The following is a 19,474-nucleotide window of genomic DNA, read 5'->3' as shown; positions in this document are numbered from 1 at the left end:
ATGATGCTGAGGCTGCTGGTTTGGGGACTATACTGGGAACTGCTGCTGTAGTACATGATACAATGGCAGAGCCACATGACCAGATACTGCCAAATTGTTGTCCAAAGTCTGTAATTACCAGCAGAGTAGTGAGAGTTTCCAATACTCCACATTCTTTTTAGCACTTGTCATTGTCAGCCTTTTAAATTTGTGCCTGATGGCTATAAAATGATAGAATATTGCCAGAATTTTTGTTCTTAGATTATTAGTAAGGTTGAGCAGCTTTTCCTGTCTTCATTTGGCAATTTTCCTTCTCAGTGAGTTGCCTGTTGTGTACTTTGACCACTTTTCTCTTATGTTTTCTTTATCAATTCCCAGGAGTTCTTTATATTTCCTGGGTATTAATCTTTTTCAGTTATGAGTTAAAATGTCTTCTGTCTGTGGCTTGCCTTTGCTCTTTATTTATGGTATCTTTTAGTATACAGAAGCTTCAGTTTTTATGTAATCAAACATGTCATTCTTTCTTTATGGCTTGTACTTTTTATATCTTGTTTAAGGAATCCCTTTCTCCCTTGAGGTCACAAAGATGTTCTCTGATATTTTCTTCTCAAACTTTTGTAGGTTTGCTTTTCATATTTATGTCTTTAATCTTCCTGGAAGTTGTGAATGGTGTAAGATAGGGATATAATTTTATCATTTCCAATTAGAAAGCCAGTTGTCTTAGTAGCATTTATTAGATCACCCATTCTTTTCCCCACTTGTATGTAATACTGACTTTGAGAGAGAGAGAGATCCATATTCTGGGCCATTGTTCTTTTGCCCACCTAGGCTTTAAAAAGACATGAATTACAGGATTAAGGTTCTTACTATTGTAAGTGAATTACTGGACTCTTCTTCCTAGAAGTCACAGGACTTTAGGGCAAGCACATTTCCTCAGTGCCCATTTCCCACCAGCCTCCTGCTAAACTTGACTGTCTGCTTTCAAATCTCCTAGTTCCTAATTCTTGCCTCAGAACTGTCTAGTTGAGCACATTTGCAGAGCTATGATTGTCATTTCCTTAGCCCAGTGAGTAATTCTGTCCTTCCTGGCTTTGGTTAACTATTTCCTAGTCTTTCCCTTAACACTTAGATTGGCATTTCTCTCATCCTCTCTACAAGCCAGAATAACTTTACTAATTATAGGTGTACAGTAGAAAAACACTTTCCTATACATAGTTCCTGGACAGAATGGTCATCCACCAACAGTAATGGAAGGGTTGTTCTCTCAGTTACTATAAAGGGTTTAGGCATAATCTCTAAATATGTGATAGCAAGTTTCTGAGTTATAGTAAATGAATGAGATCTGTGCTGTTTCCATAACGAGAATAAGGTACCAATTCTTTCAGAAAAACAATTGGAAAAGGCATATTTTTCACTTTTATTACATTGTTTACAAAGAGTAAACACCAGGTTTTTGACAGAATGATGTGATGCAACAAGAGTGCCCCCAGATCTTATTGATTTTAACTTTGTGACCTTGAGCAAGTGACTGCCTTTCTGGGTCTTCCATATCTTCATTTCTAAAAGGAAGAGAATTGAGCAAGGTGACTGTCAAGAATTCCTACTTGGAAATTTTGAGTCAGTCTCTGGGGAACTGACATATCTCAGAACTGGGAGAAGGGTATCATTTATGTCTTTCAGAGGCCAAAAATACTCACAGATTATAGAACATGCATTATGATAATGAATGGGTATTACAGTGAAGATTAATGTATTTCATTATCTAATCTTCACTAGGTAACCAAAATAGGTCAGGCTTAGACTTCATCTTATTTTAATGCAGTCAGTCTCACATGGCAGGGATATTTGCAGCCCCAGAAGTCAGCTAAGGACTTTTGGAAAGTCTTTTTTTTTTTTAATGACTTTTATTTCATTTGTTGGTTTTAAATTGCAGCAGTGGTCTCCTCAGTCAAGACCCAGCCCAAATTCTTTTGACACTGCATTCATTATCCCATTAGATCATCTGGCCCACATTTTGCCCAGTGAAACTCTCCTCTGGCAAGGTATAAGCACAACAAGGAATAACTGCTTTGTCTACTAGAGCCAGGTGGGAAGACACAGATGTACTGCTGTACAAACAGTCTCCCATCCTTAAGCCAGGCTGCCCATGTTTTTGGACTCACAGCGTCTTTGTCTTCTTGCTGTCTTTTAGAAGAGGGCCTGGAAAAGAGTGTTTATGCCTTTTTGAATGGTTAACTTGAATGGCAATGTATAGGAAAGACATAAGGTCTCTGAGGTTGGCATAGCACTGAATCCAGAGCTCTTTTAAACAAGCAGTCTGTCCAGTCAGGTGGGCCTTGGAGCTGGAGGCTTAGACACCAGGACAGCTGTATTTGCTCCAGACTGTAAAGAAGTATGAACTTCATCCTGTTACTTCCCTACCACAATTCTGAATCAGAATGATCATGACTTTGCTAACAGAAGAAGAGAAAATATTGTCTTAGTTTTTTTCCCCTGTAATATTCTCTGTACAGGGGAAAAAAAAACAGAATATTTTCCCAGATGTCCACTGTGGTTATCTCTGGGAGAAATGATTATAGGTTTCTTTAGTTCTTCCTTTAAAAAAATTTTTTTTAAATTTTCAACAACAGACATGAACCGTGAAACTCAAAAAAAAAAAAGCAATGAATTATATTTTTCAAAACTTCCACTATGCCTCGGCTGGAAGATCAGAATCTTTGACATGATGGATAAAGGTGTTCACAATTTGGCCTCAACCCAGTCCTCAAGCTCTAGTGTTCTTCAGATCCAGTGAGTTTTGCTCACCATTGCCCAGCACGCCATGACCTCTCACAATGCTGTGGTACTTGCCATCTGGAGCACCATCTACCACCCTTCTCTCTACCCTACCCAACTTCAGGATTCCTTCTGAGAATTCTTTGTGTCCACACACCTCCCCCCATCCCAGGCTGGATTAATTTCTCCCTTCTTTCTGTTCCTATAGCACTGCATACAGATATCTACTCTAGCAGTTATTGACGTATACAATAATGATTGTTAGATGACTGGCTCTTTTATAAGGCATCAACTTCTTGAGGACAGGGAATTGACTGAATTTAAATCACCTAAAGATACTACTGTGCAGTAGACTTGGCCTGGATTCTTGTTGAATGGAACAGGTGTTCATGGTAGATATCCACTAGCAGATTTTAATGGTATTTCTTTATTTATAATGGCATTTAATGCCTTGCCTGGAATACTGTCACAAGAAAGAAAGTATAACTTACCCGTGAGGTAACTCACCTGAGGATGTTTTCTGTGGATCTGTACACCTTCTTGCTAGCCCAGATGGCTGCTCACATGGTTGAACATTTGGTTGTGTTGCTGGTTTTTATCAGAGGCTGTACCTAGTATTCTCTCCCATCTGTACAACACACTTTGTGAGTCAGCAACCCCTTTCTTCACATTTCACAGGATATCCTCACTAAGGACTTATATGCCATCTGAAATTTCCCTGATGCCATATATCTTCTTACAGAAAAGCACCTAGGTTTTGTTTGGTCTACTTGAAGACATGTATCTTTGACCATGCCCTAGTTTACGCAGACTGTTCTCCTAAGAAAAAAGTTAAATTTAATTTTGGGTTCTAAGTGTTGTACCCAAGCAAGTTAAGGAATGTGCCACACTTTGAGATTGAATTATGAGTCCTTTATTGTATCTGTGACTGAGAGGCGGCTAATGCCCAGAATTTTCTTGGCGCCTAAGAAAACATTTGGTGGTCTTTTATACCCTAGTTTTAAAAGGGAGGGGAACCTAGCTGAAGCAAATTTTTTACAGAAGCAGAGTAAGCAAAAAGTTAAAAGATAACCTAGTACATGGGAAATAAAACAGTGCCAGGTGAAAGAGGTAAGGCTGTTATAAAAGACATACAACTTATAGATAATGGGGGCTCTGAGCACTTGACAGTACCTGCATTCCCAGGCTCTGCGGGTACCACTTAACTCGGCCTTTTATTAGCAAATGCATTCCTGGATGTGCCCAGTGTTAGTCTGCCCCAGCTACATACTACAGTTACATACTTAATGGTGGGAAAATAACTAAAACAAAGAAGCTAAGATGGAGTCTGTCCAGCTCAAGAAGCTAACATGAAGCCTGAACAGCTCTTAGTTTATGTAGACTGTTCTCCTAAGAAAAAAGTTCAATTTAATCTTGGGTTCTAGGAGTCTTCTCCATACTCGAATGTATTAGTTATCACTTGCTGCTTCTGCTTTAGCTTTAGCACACTGGATGCCGGCATTCCAATGTATTCCTAAGCTTCAGAGAGCCAGGGGAGTCTGTTGTTATATTTCACATGTGCAGTCTTTTATATAAAATTATTGCAATATATATTGAGTATATTCTTTTATATAATACATAATTGCATTTTGTGCAGATTTGAATACATAAAATTGAAATAGTAGGATATACTAAAAGTATTAAGAAAGCTTCACTCCAGTTTTTAAAACAAAGTTGGCTAGAATGACATAATTTCAAAGCTGGAAGGCTTGAGTTGATTGTAAACTGTGTTGAATCTGCAGTCACTTGGCAGTGCCATTTTGGCCAGTAAAATGCAGATAAATACCTGACTTCCTTTGGCAGTGTCCTGTGTACCACATTGCTTTTCACTGCATAGGAACTTGTACTTGTGGTTTTAGTGTCTATTTACCTTCTCTTGTTAGAATTGAAAATATTTTTGTAGCCTTAGAATGTCACCTAAGCATCCATAAAATGGTGGTAGTACTTGTGCTAGTGCTGCAACTAGCACATGAAAATAAATATGCTTGAAAAAGAATTTAGATATAGAGAAACATGAAGAAGGTCAAATAGCCCCCATGGTAACGCTGTGCTGTTAATTTAGGAATGAGTGCTCTGTAGCTACTGGAGATGATGCTTAGGAAATAAAGTGGAACATTGAAATAAAAATGCACCATGGTGATGTAGATCTTTGCCTCCTGAGAATGCATTTATTCCTGTGGAGAAATCCATTTTGAATTTTGCATATATTGAATTATTCAAAGTTTATGCATCCATCTGGCTCCTGGGATTTTTTTCATAATTAAAATTATTATATGCCAGTTTCAAAATCTCCTTTTAAAATACATTGGGACAAACAAAAAATAAAAATAAAAATAAACACATTGGGATAAAAATTATAGGTTATCTTTAAAGTATAAAACATGAATGACTTTTATTAATATAGTTCTCACTGATTACTTTAGCTTAATAACTTCAAGGCATTTTTTTCATAAATATTTTTGAAGGTTTCTAGCTTTTAATACTGTATATCCAGGGTCATAGGGCCATTTAGGACAAACATTTGGCATCCCAGAATAGAATGTTAAAATTGGAAAGAATCTTAGAGATCATTTTACAAAGGAAGAAACAGATGGTTAGAGAGGGCAGCTGAGGGATTGGCTCAGGGTCACACAACATTTCAAAGTATTTCTAATTGTATTGTCTTAATTTTTCAATATCCTTTCCTCCTCCTCTGTGTCTTTATATGTATTGACCTTTTCCCATCATGATAATAAGCTGAAGTTCAGATATATTGAATGATTCAGAGTAAGAGTGGAAGTATCTATGTTTCTTTAACAAAAAAAAAAATTCCATGTGGGCTTTTCTCCTGCTTTAAATTTTTGGGGTCGAAAATCTTATAATTAGGGTTTTTCCATCATTTCCAAATACCAATAGTATCATGCTACTATGTACATTATACAAACATGGCCAAGCACGGTGGCATACAATTGTAATCCCAGTGCTTTGGGAGGGCAAGGTGGAAGGATCGCCTAAGCCCAGGAGTTCCAGAACAGCCTGGGCAGCATAGCGAGACTTCATCTCTACAAAAAATTAAAAATCAGTTAGCTGGGCATGGGCACCCACACCTGTCGTCCTAGCTACTTGAGGAGCTGAGGAGGATCGCTTGAGCACAGGAGTTCAAGGCTGCAGCTATTACCACATCACTGCCCTCTAGCCTAGGTGACAGAGCAAGACCCTGTCTCTTAAAAAACAAAAAAAGTACATTCTACAAATAGCATATCAGATTCTGATGAAAGTGTTCCTCATGGAGTTTTTCTTCTTTTCAAGATAACGCATATGGTAAAACATTGCGGCAACACCATGGCTGGGTAGTTCGAGGGGTTTTTGCGGTAAGTGATCCTCTGTCTCCTAATATTAACTGTATTGGGTGTACCAGTGGCTAGGGCTAGAAATCTCTTCTTATCCAGTTATTTATTTAGTCATTATTGCCAGAAACAAGGGTGTGTGTGTGTGTGTGTGTGTGTGTGTTTCTGTTTACTTTGTTTTTGAGAATAAGAACAAAATGTTATTTATTTCATTTATATTTATAGGCCTTTGGTGTATGAAAATGTCAGCAATAAAAACTGTCTAGAATAGCAAAGACTGTAGAAGAAATAGGAATAAGAGATTTGATGCTTTACCCTAGCCAATTCTAATTACCCCAGCCAATTCTAATGACCTTGGGAAGATTTGCCTCCTAAGTGGTTGCTTTTCTGATAAGGTAGTAAAAAGCTTAAGTATCCTAGCAGAAGTAGGTAGGATGCAGCTATCCTAAATACCTATCATTGAAGGGAAATAATCATTCAGGTGATGAAGTCAACCTTATAGCTCCCTCTGCTGCCCATTGTATTCAATACTTTTTTTTTTTTTTTTTGAGACAGAGTTTCACTCTTGTTACCCAGGCTGGAGTGCAATGACGTGATCTCAGCTCACCGCAACCTCCGCCTCCTGGGTTCAGGCAATTCTCCTGCCTCAGCCTCCTGAGTAGCTGGGACTACAGGCTACCATGCCCAACTTATGTTTTGTATTTTTAGTGGAGACGGGGTTTCACCCTGTTGACCAGGATGGTCTCGATCTCTTGACCTTGTGATCCACCCACCTTGGCCTCCCAAAGTGCTGGGATTACAGGCGTGAGCCACTGTGCCCAGCCCTGTATTCAGTACTTTTAATTCTTAGGTCTTAGTTGATTTTTTCCCCCCAATTGAATTTTGTCTTTGAATATTAACTGTATTGGGTATGTCAGTGGCTAGGGCTAGAAATCTCTTCTTAGCCAGTTATTTTCATTGGGAAGGTGTTTGTATTCATGTGTTTTGGCTGCGATTACCCACCACCCACTTCTTCCCAGCATGTTTAGGAAGAACACAAACCTGAGACTCTTAGTCTCCTGGGGAAATTACTTAGCCTGCTTTATAAAACAGCAGTAGTAGTTGGCTCCTTTATGTCAGTATTAACACTCTTTGATTCTTCCCATCCAGGGAAAGGTCAGTCTTAGTCAAATCTAGTCATGAAAAGTCAATCATGCAGTTGTATACCAGAAAACCTCATAGAGGGCACTCACATTCTTTGGAAGGTTGGGGAATAAAGTAGCCTTGCAGATGATATTTTTTACTGATGTAAAGGATACATAGTTTGCCTAAAGAAAGAACTGTTTAGGTCATGCTTTATTAGGAGGCCGGTAACGTGGGAAGAATGTACAGTGCAAGAAATCAAATACTAGTAAAAATGAAGTATTTTTTGAAAGCATAGAGATTAAAGCTCCATTCACTGTTCACTGGGATAGGTGCTTGACCAAGTGGAGCTACAAACTGTTTACTTTTACATTCAATATACCTTTTATGATCATAATAGCTACCATGTAGTATTGGACACCTGTTGTGTACCAGGCACTCTAACAGTAAAAAAAATGTACTTTTAGCTTGTATAATTTTATATCCCCCCAACTGAATAGATTCTATCGTGATCATTTTTAAATGCCATAAAAGAGTCTTTGAAGAAAACACAATTTTTAGTGACTGTATAATATTTTCCTAGTATGGAGATGTCATAATTTATTTGCTCAGTCCTCTGTATGAGAGACTTAAGCTGCTCTAAGTTTAGAATAAAACAGGTTAGAAATAAAACAGCATCTGTTTATATGCATTTTTGACTAAAACTCTTATTTCCTCAAAATAGGTTCCTAGAAGTAGAACTGCTGTGTTGAATACCAAGAACTACAACCACAGTTTACAATTTTGAGCACTTAACATGAACAAGATGTTCTTTTAAGTGCTTGATGTATATAAATTTCTGAGTCTCATAACCCTGAGATAAATTCCATTATTTTCCCTACTTATAGACAGAGAAACATGAGACACAAAGCAGTGAAGTAATATACCCCAGGCTGTAGAGTAAAAACATCTTGAAGCCTTTAAATATTATTGCCAATAATTTTTAAAGGTGCTGGTTTTTAAGAAAATAAATTATGTGATGCATTTGGGAACAGCCTTATCAATAGAAGAGTTAAGTCTATAGCTCTATTGGCCCTTTCACCCTCTCTTCTGTTACTCTCCAAGTCATCCCTACTTTGGTAGGTTTATGAGTTTTCTAACATGCTAACTTGCAGAGCCAAATTCATGTTACCTAATCTCAGTTGCTGAGGGAGACATTGTTTACCTCCAAGGAATTTGACTCATTTATCAGCCAAATAGTGACCTTTTGATCTTCCAGCAGTTATACTTTACTGAGCTGATACCCATTTCAAGCAACATGGCCACCTCCATCTTGGTCACTAAGTAGCCTTCATTTGACCTTTTTGGTTTCTCTCAATCAGACTAGACAGTTGAACTCTATTATTGATTCTCCCTCTTTTTTATCTAGAGTGCTGATGGCTGAGTATAGAATTCTAAGTAAATAAATTCCTTCCAAATTTTGAAGGCATTCCTCTATTGTCCTCCAGCTTCCACTGCTACTATTGTAAAATCTGGTATCATAGGAATGATGAATAAATTAGAATAAAACAGGTTAGAAATAAAACAGCATCTGTTTATATGCATTTTTAACTAAAACTCTTATTTCCTCAAAATAGGTTCCTAGAAGTAGAACTGCTGTGTCCAATAACAAGAGCTACAACCACAGCTTACAGTTTTGAGCACTTAACATGAACTAGATGTTATTTTAAGTGCTTGACATATAGATTACATATAATCTGTTCCTTGACACCCTCAAGATGTTTTAGAATATTTACTTTATCCCACATTCTAAAATTTCATGATGTGCCCTTTAGATCATTCATTATACTGAGCACTTGGTTAGGTCTTTAAATCTGGAGACTCCTATCCTGCAGTTCTGGGCGATTTTCTTGAATTATGTTCTTGAACAACTGCTTTCTCTTCATTTTCAGTTTTCCCATTCCCTTGTACTTTTACCATTATCTAAGTATTTATCATGTTCCAGACAGTGGGCTAAACACTTCCTACATATCCTATCAATTCTTAAAATAAGGAAAGTTGTATTAGTCGTCTTCTATAAATAAGGAAACTGAGATTCTAGGAAGTAAAGCACTTTGCATAAATTCCTCAAACTCTAGTATGTGAAAGAGATTCAAGTCCAGGTCTGCTTTATCTAAGTCTGTGGTTTAGCCACTGTATGATAATGCGAGTTACTCTCTTACTGCAAAAATGGGGCGGGTTTATTCTCAAAGACTTTCAAGATATAAGGCAGATCAGAAAAGCACCTGTGGAGTGATAATTCAAGATTCTCCAAAAAGCCTCTGCTGAGATCTAGCGAATGCCAGAAAACAGATTTTAGCAAGCTTAGGGAATATTGGCCCGCAAAGGAAGAGAAGGATAAGGAGCCTAGGAAATCTGTTAGGGAAGTGGCATAGTATGGTGGTGTGATTGAAACACACAGAGATGATCCAAGTTCAGATCCTAGCCCTGGCACTCATTAGCTATATGACGTTTATGTGTAAAATACAGATAAAAACTATACAGGGGTCTTACAAAGATTAACTAGAATAAACTATGTTAAAGCATCTGCACACAAGCAGACAACAAATGTTAGCTCCCTTCCTTTCTAGAAAGTATTCAAGAGCACAAAGGAAATATTGTTCATATAGGGGGCAAATAGAAGATATGCAAAGAAATGTATATGGAGATGAAATACAAATAAGAATGATGTGCCCCGCAAGACTGGCCATGTGGGAATAAAGACCATGATGGCAACACGCATATAGATTCTGAGGATTTGAGGGCAATAGTCTGAATCACACTGGGGATCAGAAGAGACTTTTTCTCAAACTCTCTCTCTGCATTCCCTGATGTGATAGCATTATTTATCTTGAAGGTGGCCCAAGTACATACTTTGTTTTTTCCAGCGTTAGAGTTATTTAAATTGGTCCTTAAAACATAATTTTAGAGTCCACAAATTAGAAGGGTAGTCGTCTTTCTTTACTCTTGCTCTTCTCAGCTGTTTGTATGTGTGAAAGTGTGGGGTGCATGTGCACATGCCTAAAAATATGTGTGTGAGAGACAGACCTGATACAGATATTCATGGGTGATTCTTTTGCAGTTAGCTTTAAGGGCAGCTCCATCCTATGAAGATTTTGTGGCCGCGTTAACCATAAAGGAAGGTGACCACCAGAAAGAAGCTTTCAGTATTGGGATGCAGAGGGACCTCAGCCTTTACCTCCCTGCCATGGAGAAGCAGCTGGCCATACTGGACACTTTATATGAGGTCCACGGGCTGGAGTCTGATGAGGTGGTATGATGGCTGCTGGGCAGCACCTCCTAACTTCAGGGAATAAAGTGCTAAAGTGTTGTGTTGCCCTACTTAATTTCCAGCAACAGCCTCAGCCCTCTCCAACCCCTTCACTTGGGGGATGGACAGGAAGAGGCAAAACCCAGTGCTTTTATATATAATTTTTAAAATGCATATGTGTTTTGTGTATTTAAAGATCAAGGTGCTATATATTTCAGTTCAGCAGGCCTACTGGATACCAAATGATAAGCTGTTACAGACTTGAACAGCAAGTTATAAGAGCAGATTTAACAAATGAATTTGCTGTTACTGTGTATTGTTTTTAGGTTTTAGTTTTAATGAACCCAAACCCAAGCTGAAAATCAGCAGGTTTCGTATTAAGTACTATAATTCATAGCCACGGTTTCAGCCAGCTTAGAATTAGACTAGACACTTGGAGGTAGTATATGCCACTTTGTTGAAGCTGTGTGGAGTTTGCTGTTCCTAGATGCTCTTCAGTGGACCCTCTTCACTGTAACTCTGTCAGTGATAAGGGCCTGTAAAGTAAAAATGTTTAGGGCATTCACATGACCATGAAATTTTGGGAGGTGAAGAAGACATGGACAGGAGTCCAATCCTTTTTGAGAGGCATGAGACTGCTGCTCTGAGATTAATAGTGTGCCCTAACCCCAAGCTGGAGGAGAGAATATGGGAGAGGTGGGACAGCTCATTTGAGATGACACCTCCCAACTACCTACCATGTACCAACATGTTCTCCATGCATTATCTCAATGGGACATCACAAGGAATGATACTCAAAGGGATTATTACCCCACTTCAAAAGCAAAGTTTAGAAGTTGAGGGATCTGTTCACAGTCACATAGTTTATAAGTAGAAGAGCCAGGTAATTTCCAAGTGTGACCTGGACTGCCTCTGTATTAAAGTCATGGAGTGCTTCTTCAAACAGCAGATTCCCAGACCTTATTTTGACTTAAAGAACCAGAATCTAGGTGGTGGGCCATAGGAATCTGCATTTCGATAAACTTTACACATGATTCTTCTGCACACAGTATTGAAGAGCAACTAGATTAAATTCTAGTTTATAGAATTCCCAGTTTCCTTCAACTAAATGATACATCCTTTTTTTCAAAGAGGAGGAGGCTGCCATTTAAATAAAATAGCTAAACGGAGAGTGAGAAGTGGAGCAAGTTTACTCAGCAATATTCTAAATTGAGCCAGCATTGACACCCAACCAGTAGGCCTTGGCATTGCATTCAAGGGCTGTGGCTCTGAACCGATCAGTCTTGGTTTAATCACCAAAAGTGCAGAGCAGGCAAAATGCAGCTGTTTATCAATCTCAAAAAGCTCTGTGACAGTGTCATAGTTCAAAGATGACACTTAAGTATTTCATAAAACAATGTTGCGTGGTCGTTCTTCTGCACAGTGTGATGCCCCAACCCTGGCCCTGGTCTCAGTAGACCATGCTGCTTCGAGTGTGCATAGGAGAGAAGCCATGGGTACCTTCCCCGTTAGAGGCTACTTCCTTCTAGTAACAGGAAGAGAAGTTGCAGCATAAGGTAGTTAGCCAGGGTAGCAGGTCCTTTGAGAGGCTTGGTTGAGTTGAGCATCATCTCTAGATGATGCTGTTCCTACTGCAGATCTCTAGGATGGAGAGAATTCTCTCTTGAGTCAAGAAGTTTATGTAGGGAGAAGTATTGGTTTTGCCTTTTGTCTGTCTTTAAACAAATGAACATTTATTTAGCTCAAATTAATTAGGCATTTTGCCCACATAAAGCCTTCTGGAAAATACTTAAACTTCAAAAATCAACATCACATGTTTTAATAAGGCTAGGGAGAAGGGGGATATTAAAATGATGTTGATTATTTATTTTATATTTTGCTAAGGTATGTGTTTATTATTTCCCTACCACCCTCATGAGCAGTGAGTATGGATCTCCTTTTCTAATTGGTATTGAATATGATGGCAGGACTCAGGGATAGTCCCTGCCCTTGACATAGCCTCCTAAAAGGGAAAAAGAAAAAGCAGCCAATTTTTGCTTGTACTTTGAATGAGGATGTTTTAGGCATTGTGCCCATAGAGGGGATGCTACCAGGTGGTTGTTAGACTTGTGCAGCATGATCATTCTAAACAGCTGCTGGTACTCCCCGTCACCTCAGGTAAACTCTGTGGTCTCTTGGAGAGGTAGCACTCTTAAAATACCTCAGGTTTGCCACTGAGGCTCCGAATACACTCAAAGCTGCTCAACATGGCCATTTTGCTTTTGTATAGGTAGTGCCTAGGTGTGCACGACTCAGTTTGCTGGGAACGAGGGGTTTAATATTCTCTGGGATCATTGAGAACCCAGATCAGACAGAAAAGCTTGAGTAAGTTACATTTTCCACTTACCCTTTTTCACATCTGTAGAAAGAGGGTGATTTTTCCCCACTGGAACATATTAAGTTTGCCTAAGATATATAAAAGTTTGCTTAAGGAACTGAGGATCTTTAAATAAAAATATCTAGAAATTGAACCTAATACTAAACAGTAAATTCAGCTTAACCTGAACTTTGGCATAGTCAGAGCTTCCTCCTACATCTACAGTGTTTGCTTCTCTGTTTTAGTTAAAGTCATAATTTGTGCTAATGTATAGTCACTTTCCAGGAAGGAGGCAATGAGAAAAGATACTTAAAGCTTTCTCTCCATAGCCCGCCAAGACTGCTGGGACACCTAAGTTTGCTTTCAACATTACTGTGAGAGGAGGTGAGAAAACTAGTATTTTGTTGGCAGAGTAATCACCCTGCTCAAAGCATTTTCAGGATTATTTTTCTAGCATAACCTTTAGAGAGAACCGGAAGAAAAAGGAAATTGGTCTACTTGGTATTATTAGACATGAATAAGAAATATTAGGCTAACCCCTTACGAGACATTTCCACACACACAATTTCATCATGCCTGCACTTCTCCCCACAGTAGAAGCCAGTATTTACACTTGGTAGGGATCAGGGTGTATTTGTTGAATTAAGCAAAATATTTTCAATGATGGCAAGTCTCTTGACTTTTGAAAGCAAGTCAGATTCCTTATAGTTAATGCTGGTGAAAAATGTTAAATTGGAGAGATCCCTTTTGGGAGTGAAACCAAATTATAACTAAGAAGAGGAGATGATTTTCTCACTGGCTCTTGATGTAGCTCTGAAGGGAGTTCCAGAAGAGGAGCTCTCACAGAATGTTGAGCCTGTGGGTCCAAGACATTGACTTTGAAGGGTAGTACTCATTAGGATCTCTAAGTAGTGGCTTGAGGCACCTTCTCGTCATTATTTGCATGTCATTTTGATTATTAAACGTCCCCCAATGTCATATTCCATGATGAGGAATTTCAGAACTCCATAGTCCAGCCTTGTTGCTTTTCTCTCTTCTTTGCTACTGAAAGTTGCCAGTGGTACCGCCATCAGCAAACCAAATCTACCCCTGCTTATGTTTGTTCTGCCCCATTTCTCAGGAGCAATTTCTAGCACATATGTAGAGCATCTGGCATCAACCTAGTCCAGGGCTAGGTGCCCAGACAATGGGAATTCAGTTCCCTCCTCCCCAGATTGCAAGAGCTCCTTAAGAAGGAGCCCATATTCCCATTTGTAGCTGAAAGCAGGTGAATGACATGACATGGGACACGTAAGAAGGATGATCTCTTAGGGGAGTGCAGCTGGAAAAATCTGTACTCTTCTCTTTTTGATTATTGCTTTCCATATATATTAACAAAAAGTTGATGCTTTCAACTTTATATTTTCAGAAAAGTGTTTTCAATTAGAAATATGTGATAGGGACCAAATAAGTAAAGTACATTTTTCTTCACTAAATTGGAAGTGAGGGAAAGAGCTGAAGTAAGATTTTTTTTTTTTTTTAAGGAAACTTAGTCTGATTGTGAAAATTAAACATACGGAGATGTATCAGATAAGGCAATAGAGTCAGAGGGTAATGGGCAATAGACGATGATGCGAGGCATTGGGGAACATTCTGGAGGAAAATTTCAAGTTTTTTTTTCCTACTAAACTACCATGTCTTACAAGAACTTGGTTATATAACGGTGCATTTCCTAATCATTGATTAAAATCAGTTGCTCTGACTTTAGTCACAGGTTTTCCGACTATTCAGCTCTCCCATCCTCATGTTTCATTTCTTTTTTTAAAGATAATCTATCAACCTTTTTTAAATTTAAAAATTTTTAGATGTAAAATTTATAAGTAAAATATATTTTCAACCATTGTTCTGTCAGCTGAGCTAATGTGTTTGGTCTTAGAGGGCCTGAGTTCATCTTGTAAGCTCTCTACACAAGCTTCATGATGTATGGTACATTTGTGTTCCTATGAATTGTATATAGAATGTTTTCATTAGAAATAGGGTCTACTTCTGTATGTCCCTTTGTAATCTGCAGTTGCTTACTCAGGGTTTTCATAGTAATTTCATAAAAACAATTCACTAGCTGTCTAATGGTATTTTAAGACCGTTTATCTGTATTACAAGGTCATTAGGAGTTCTTTCAGCAATTCCATAAATGTACTGTTTACTGGACCGTCCCTGTAAATGTTCCCAATTCCCATCCTGTCTCAGACAGTCAGTAGTCCTGTATACAGTGACCCTTTGCATGATTTCTCACTGCACTGCTGCATTCAGGCACTCCAGGGCATGATTAAACAGTCATTAACAGTGCCTCTCTGGTACAGTTGATGCATGCATTGATCTTTCTCCTCTGCTGTTTTAATATAGCCTTTAATTAAAAGGAAAAAAACATACCACTACTCTGTAATGCAAAAGGCTTCAAAATTCTTTGTTTCCCGTATTAATCACTCCTGTTCCAGAGTGAAGAAATGTTTTCAGCTAATCTATATGAAAATGGAAGAATAATATCCTGCTTATTCTAAATATTTCATATATTTTAAAGTGTGGTCAGTATTTCCTCCCTGTACCTTACAAACAGAAACCACCCTGGGATGGCTGATACCCCTTACAAAGTCGATCTTACCACACAGACTCCTGTGTATGCGTGTCTATTTATAGGTGTATGTGGAGTCAGTGTTGATAGGAAGGATGCTTTAGAAGTACTTCTGTTGTTTCCCAGAAGGCTATGAGCCAATTCCATGGCATGTTTAATGTATGATTCCCATGTATCATGCGAATTTCACTAGAATGTCATTAAACAGCCCAACTACCTCATGTGAAATCGGCTGTGGACAATCTATGTCAGATGAGAAATGTGTTCAGATAAATTTAATCTGGCTAATAGATTTAACAAATTAATGTCTACATAAAGAAGAAATATGATAGACCAGATGCCAAAGGCTAAAATGTACATAGATTTCCTTGGATTAATTTTTTTAGTCACTGTTTAATTCCACTCCTCGTATTCTTATGAATGTGGTTTCATAGATTTATGCACTTTGAATATCTGTCTCATGCAGTCTTAACCTTACTTGTTCTTGTCCCTCAGCATTCTGAATGAGCATCATAATCAGAGTAGAAAGCAAGTTAAACTACAAAAGTGTCAAGTGGCTTGTTAACTTCTTAATTTAATGGACCTTTACTTAGAATAGAATATGTTGGAGCCTTTTAGGACCAACTGATGAATGACAGTTTCATGTTGAGGTTTGTATTGTTTCTCTGTCCAAGTCCTTATTCTATATCTTGTGGGGAAGGGGGGCAGGGAAGGGTTTTACTTTTTTTGCAAAAATGTTTAAAAATACCTGTCAGATTTTATATTCGTTAGTTATAATAAACTTATTTTTAAAGTATTTTATCAAGTTCTTAAAGATTTTTGTGTGGTTTTCTGCCTAATTGAATATGCCAGTAAGAAGTATAATTTATGGAACACACATGACTTGCTGGGTATCAATCCAAGTCCTTTAAAAATATAAGCACATTTCATCCTCCTAATAAGTCCATAAGGCAGATACTGTTGTTATTCTCAGGTTACAGATGGGAAACTGAGGCAAATATTGGGGAAGTCACTTGCCTAAGATCCCACAGCTAGGAGGAAGAGAGCCAGGCTACAAATCCAGGCAGCCAAACTCCAAAATCTTTTCTTTTTTTTTGAGACAGTCTTGCTCTGTCACCTAGTCTGGAGTGCAATGGCACAATATCAACTCATTGCAACTTCCGCTTCCTGGGTTCAAGGGATTCTCATGCCTCAGCCTCATGAGTAGCTGGGATTACAGGCATGCACTACCGTGTCTGGCTCGTAATTTCAGTAGAGATGAGGTTTCACCATGTTACCCATGCTGGTCTTGAGCCTCTGGCCGCAAGTGATCTACCCGCCTCGGTCTCTCAAAGTGAGATTATGACTTGAGCCACCATGCCCAGCCCCAATTTCTACAGTTTTTATGAAATTTCTTAAAACCTAAACAAAAGGTCATTTTGAAGCATCAGACAGCCTCTGGAATGGCCTTGCCCGGGTGTTTTAAGCATTTGAGAAAGACTGGCTCCTTTCAGAGGTAGCTATGTTCTTTGACTTGGTTTAATTCTGTTTTCAGAGACACTAGATGCACAACAGTTAGTAGATTAGTTGGCTAAGCATGTTTCAGTGGCTGTGTGTTTAATTAGATGACATCAGTAGGAGACACTTTGTTGCCTAAATCACTTGATGCCAAAGTAGTGTTGAATGTGTCAGGTTTTCCTTCTCATAGACTTGTTTGTGGATATTAGGATACCTACAGATACGTATGACTGACATTAGAGAGCTATCCTGTCTACCTCCTTATCAGGGAATCTTTTCACTATTGCCCACTTGAACCCTCTCCAGCCACCTCTTTAGACACAACAGCAGAGTCCATTAGAATTGAGAATGGGAGGGATTGAAAGAAGAGAGAAACAGAAGCGTTGAGTGGTAGGTGCTTGAGCAAAAAGGTCAAGTAGAGTTGGGGCTGGGGTGGCCATGTTGGGCCATGTGCAAGAGAAGGAAGAAGAAAAAGCTGGTAGAGAAGAAGAATGGTATAGGCACACTGAGAAGCACTGATGCAGAATCATGTCATAGCCAAGGACACCAGCAAAGTTTCCTTGAAGGCTGATTTCCCTTTCCTAGTTCCAGCTCTCTGGAGGCCCTTGTTCCTTGCCCTAAAGTTCCTCTTTTTGAGAAACCTATACCTTTACAATATGCTGCCTTGACTTTTTTACATGCACTAATTTTAATGGGCTACTATCCCTTGAAATGATCACTATGACAAGCTCATCTGTCATTCCAAGAATATAGGCAAATCTTAAAGCAAACCTAAATGAGATGTTGAGGAATTACCACAACCATCCTTCTTGCTGTGTAAGAATGGAAGTGCCTTTCAGGCCTGAAGTCAGTCTGTATGGGCTTTGCTTATTCTAAGTTATGAGTAGTACCCCCACTGAACCCAAGGATGTTTTTCATAATGGCTTCTTACAAATCTGAAATATCCGTACCACTGGAGCAGGATTTGTAAAGACTGTCTACCTCTGGCCTCTCTGTGCCCACGTGGAGGAGTGTGCTCAGGTGGGAGCTATATGAAGGGAGTTCATTTCTGGTCTTCAGCTGTACCCTCTGGGGTGCTTGTACCCTCTGCTGTCTAGAGGATGAACAGAGCTGGTTTTAGAACATGTTTGGATGTCTGTCCCAACTTCCAGGGGATAGAGGAGTACAGCTTCCTTGTGGTCATGAGGGTCCAGCTGAGGAGAAGGGAGTGTGGCTGTGCATGCCACTTGCTGTTACTCCAGAATCTGCAAGTACTGGTGCATTTTCTATTCTACCGTCACTCTATGATAACCTAGACAAGCCTGGAATATCTGTGCTCATCTGTGCTATAGTAGAGAAACCAAAAGAGCAAGAAGGAATAGAATGACCCTAGAGTTGATATTTTTATTTGTTCTTACACTCGTGGGTAGGTTAGAAGAAATGCTTTTATGATAGGAGCACATGTCCTATGTGTGTGTCCACATGCATTCACACACATCCTGCCACTGCTGTTAGCATTGTACTTCCCTCCAGAGGCACGAAATGGAGATAACCACCTTTGGAGCCCTGTGGTTCAGGCTGATGGAGAATTGATGAACGATGACGTTCTGACATCAGGACTGAGGACACATCATGTTTGGGATGGTTTGCCGTATGAATGCCTCATCCTCAGAGAACAAAGTTGTCCCATCTTTGCTGACACTTGTGCCTGGCCAGTTTTAGGACCTTTTGCTTTGGCTTGAGAGTCCAGCTTGTTGGAAAGGTTTTTTAGATATCGTGAAGTCAAATCCTGCTTCAGAGTCTTTTATGAGATCATCTTAGACAGTGAATTCCCTCATCCTCCATTTCCCTTGATCATTGTGCTTCAGTGACCAATCAATCCTCTTCTCCAGAGTTCTGTAGATCACTGGGGCAGATGAGAGGATTCTCCACTTTGTCCTGATTTAGACCTGGCTCTCTGCTCTCCTCCCTACAGATAACCCTTCAATTATACTTCAGGCACAGGTCATCACCTAGGCTGTGGTCTCGGAACACCAGTGTAGACCCACCCACCTCCTGATCATCCCTTAGATACCCTGCCTTCACCTGAAACCCCAAAGCCAAACTTGGTTGCACCTAAAGCTTTTCCATCCAAGTCAGTTGAGTCATCATTATTCTAGTCTCTCAGGGAAGAAAGCCGCACACTCTGAACTCTTTTCTCACTTCCTCACTGTACCTGCTGTGTCAGCAAGGCCTGCCTTAGCCTCCGTGTTCCACTGCTGTGCACAGCTACAACTTGATCTCTGGATTCTCTGCTCTTCAACCTGCCATGGCCTTCCAAACCCGAAAATGCTCCTTATGACTCTATGCCAGGCTTTAAGTCCCTTCACAAACTTGATATGCCCTTTTCTCTTTCTTATTCCTGGAAGACCCTCAAAATCTTCCCAGACTCAGTCAGTCTCCACTGTGGATTTTACCTCTAAACATCCCCTGCATTTCTAAATGATACTTTCTGAATTAGAACT

At 39.3% G+C, this 19,474-nt stretch overlaps 1 protein-coding gene across 8 annotated transcripts in view; it reads left to right on the top strand.

Moving 5' to 3' along the window:
- Positions 1-19,474, top strand: part of PLEKHA8 (pleckstrin homology domain containing A8) — a 97,203-nt gene that overhangs the window by 42,117 nt on the left and 35,612 nt on the right. For 4 of the 8 annotated variants that reach the window (XR_013523903.1, XM_035253527.3, XM_002751434.6 and 1 more), the window contains 2 exons: positions 6,082-6,143; positions 10,342-16,290. The exons of 3 other annotated variants lie outside the window; for them this stretch is intronic. Coding sequence is in view for 4 of the 5 variants with exons in the window: in XM_035253527.3 (XP_035109418.1) it covers positions 6,082-6,143; positions 10,342-10,539 (260 nt within the window). In the remaining variant the exon portion in view is untranslated. Of the gene's footprint in view, positions 1-6,081; positions 6,144-7,965; positions 16,291-19,474 lie in introns of those variants that run through there. One more of the 8 variants, XM_009002203.5, reaches the window with a different exon arrangement.

The sequence above is a fragment of the Callithrix jacchus genome, chromosome 11 (assembly GCF_049354715.1).
Source record: "Callithrix jacchus isolate 240 chromosome 11, calJac240_pri, whole genome shotgun sequence".
NCBI classification, from domain to species: domain Eukaryota; kingdom Metazoa; phylum Chordata; class Mammalia; order Primates; family Cebidae; genus Callithrix; species Callithrix jacchus.
Note: the sequence above shows the minus strand (reverse complement) of the source record. Positions and strands in the feature narration are given on the sequence as shown.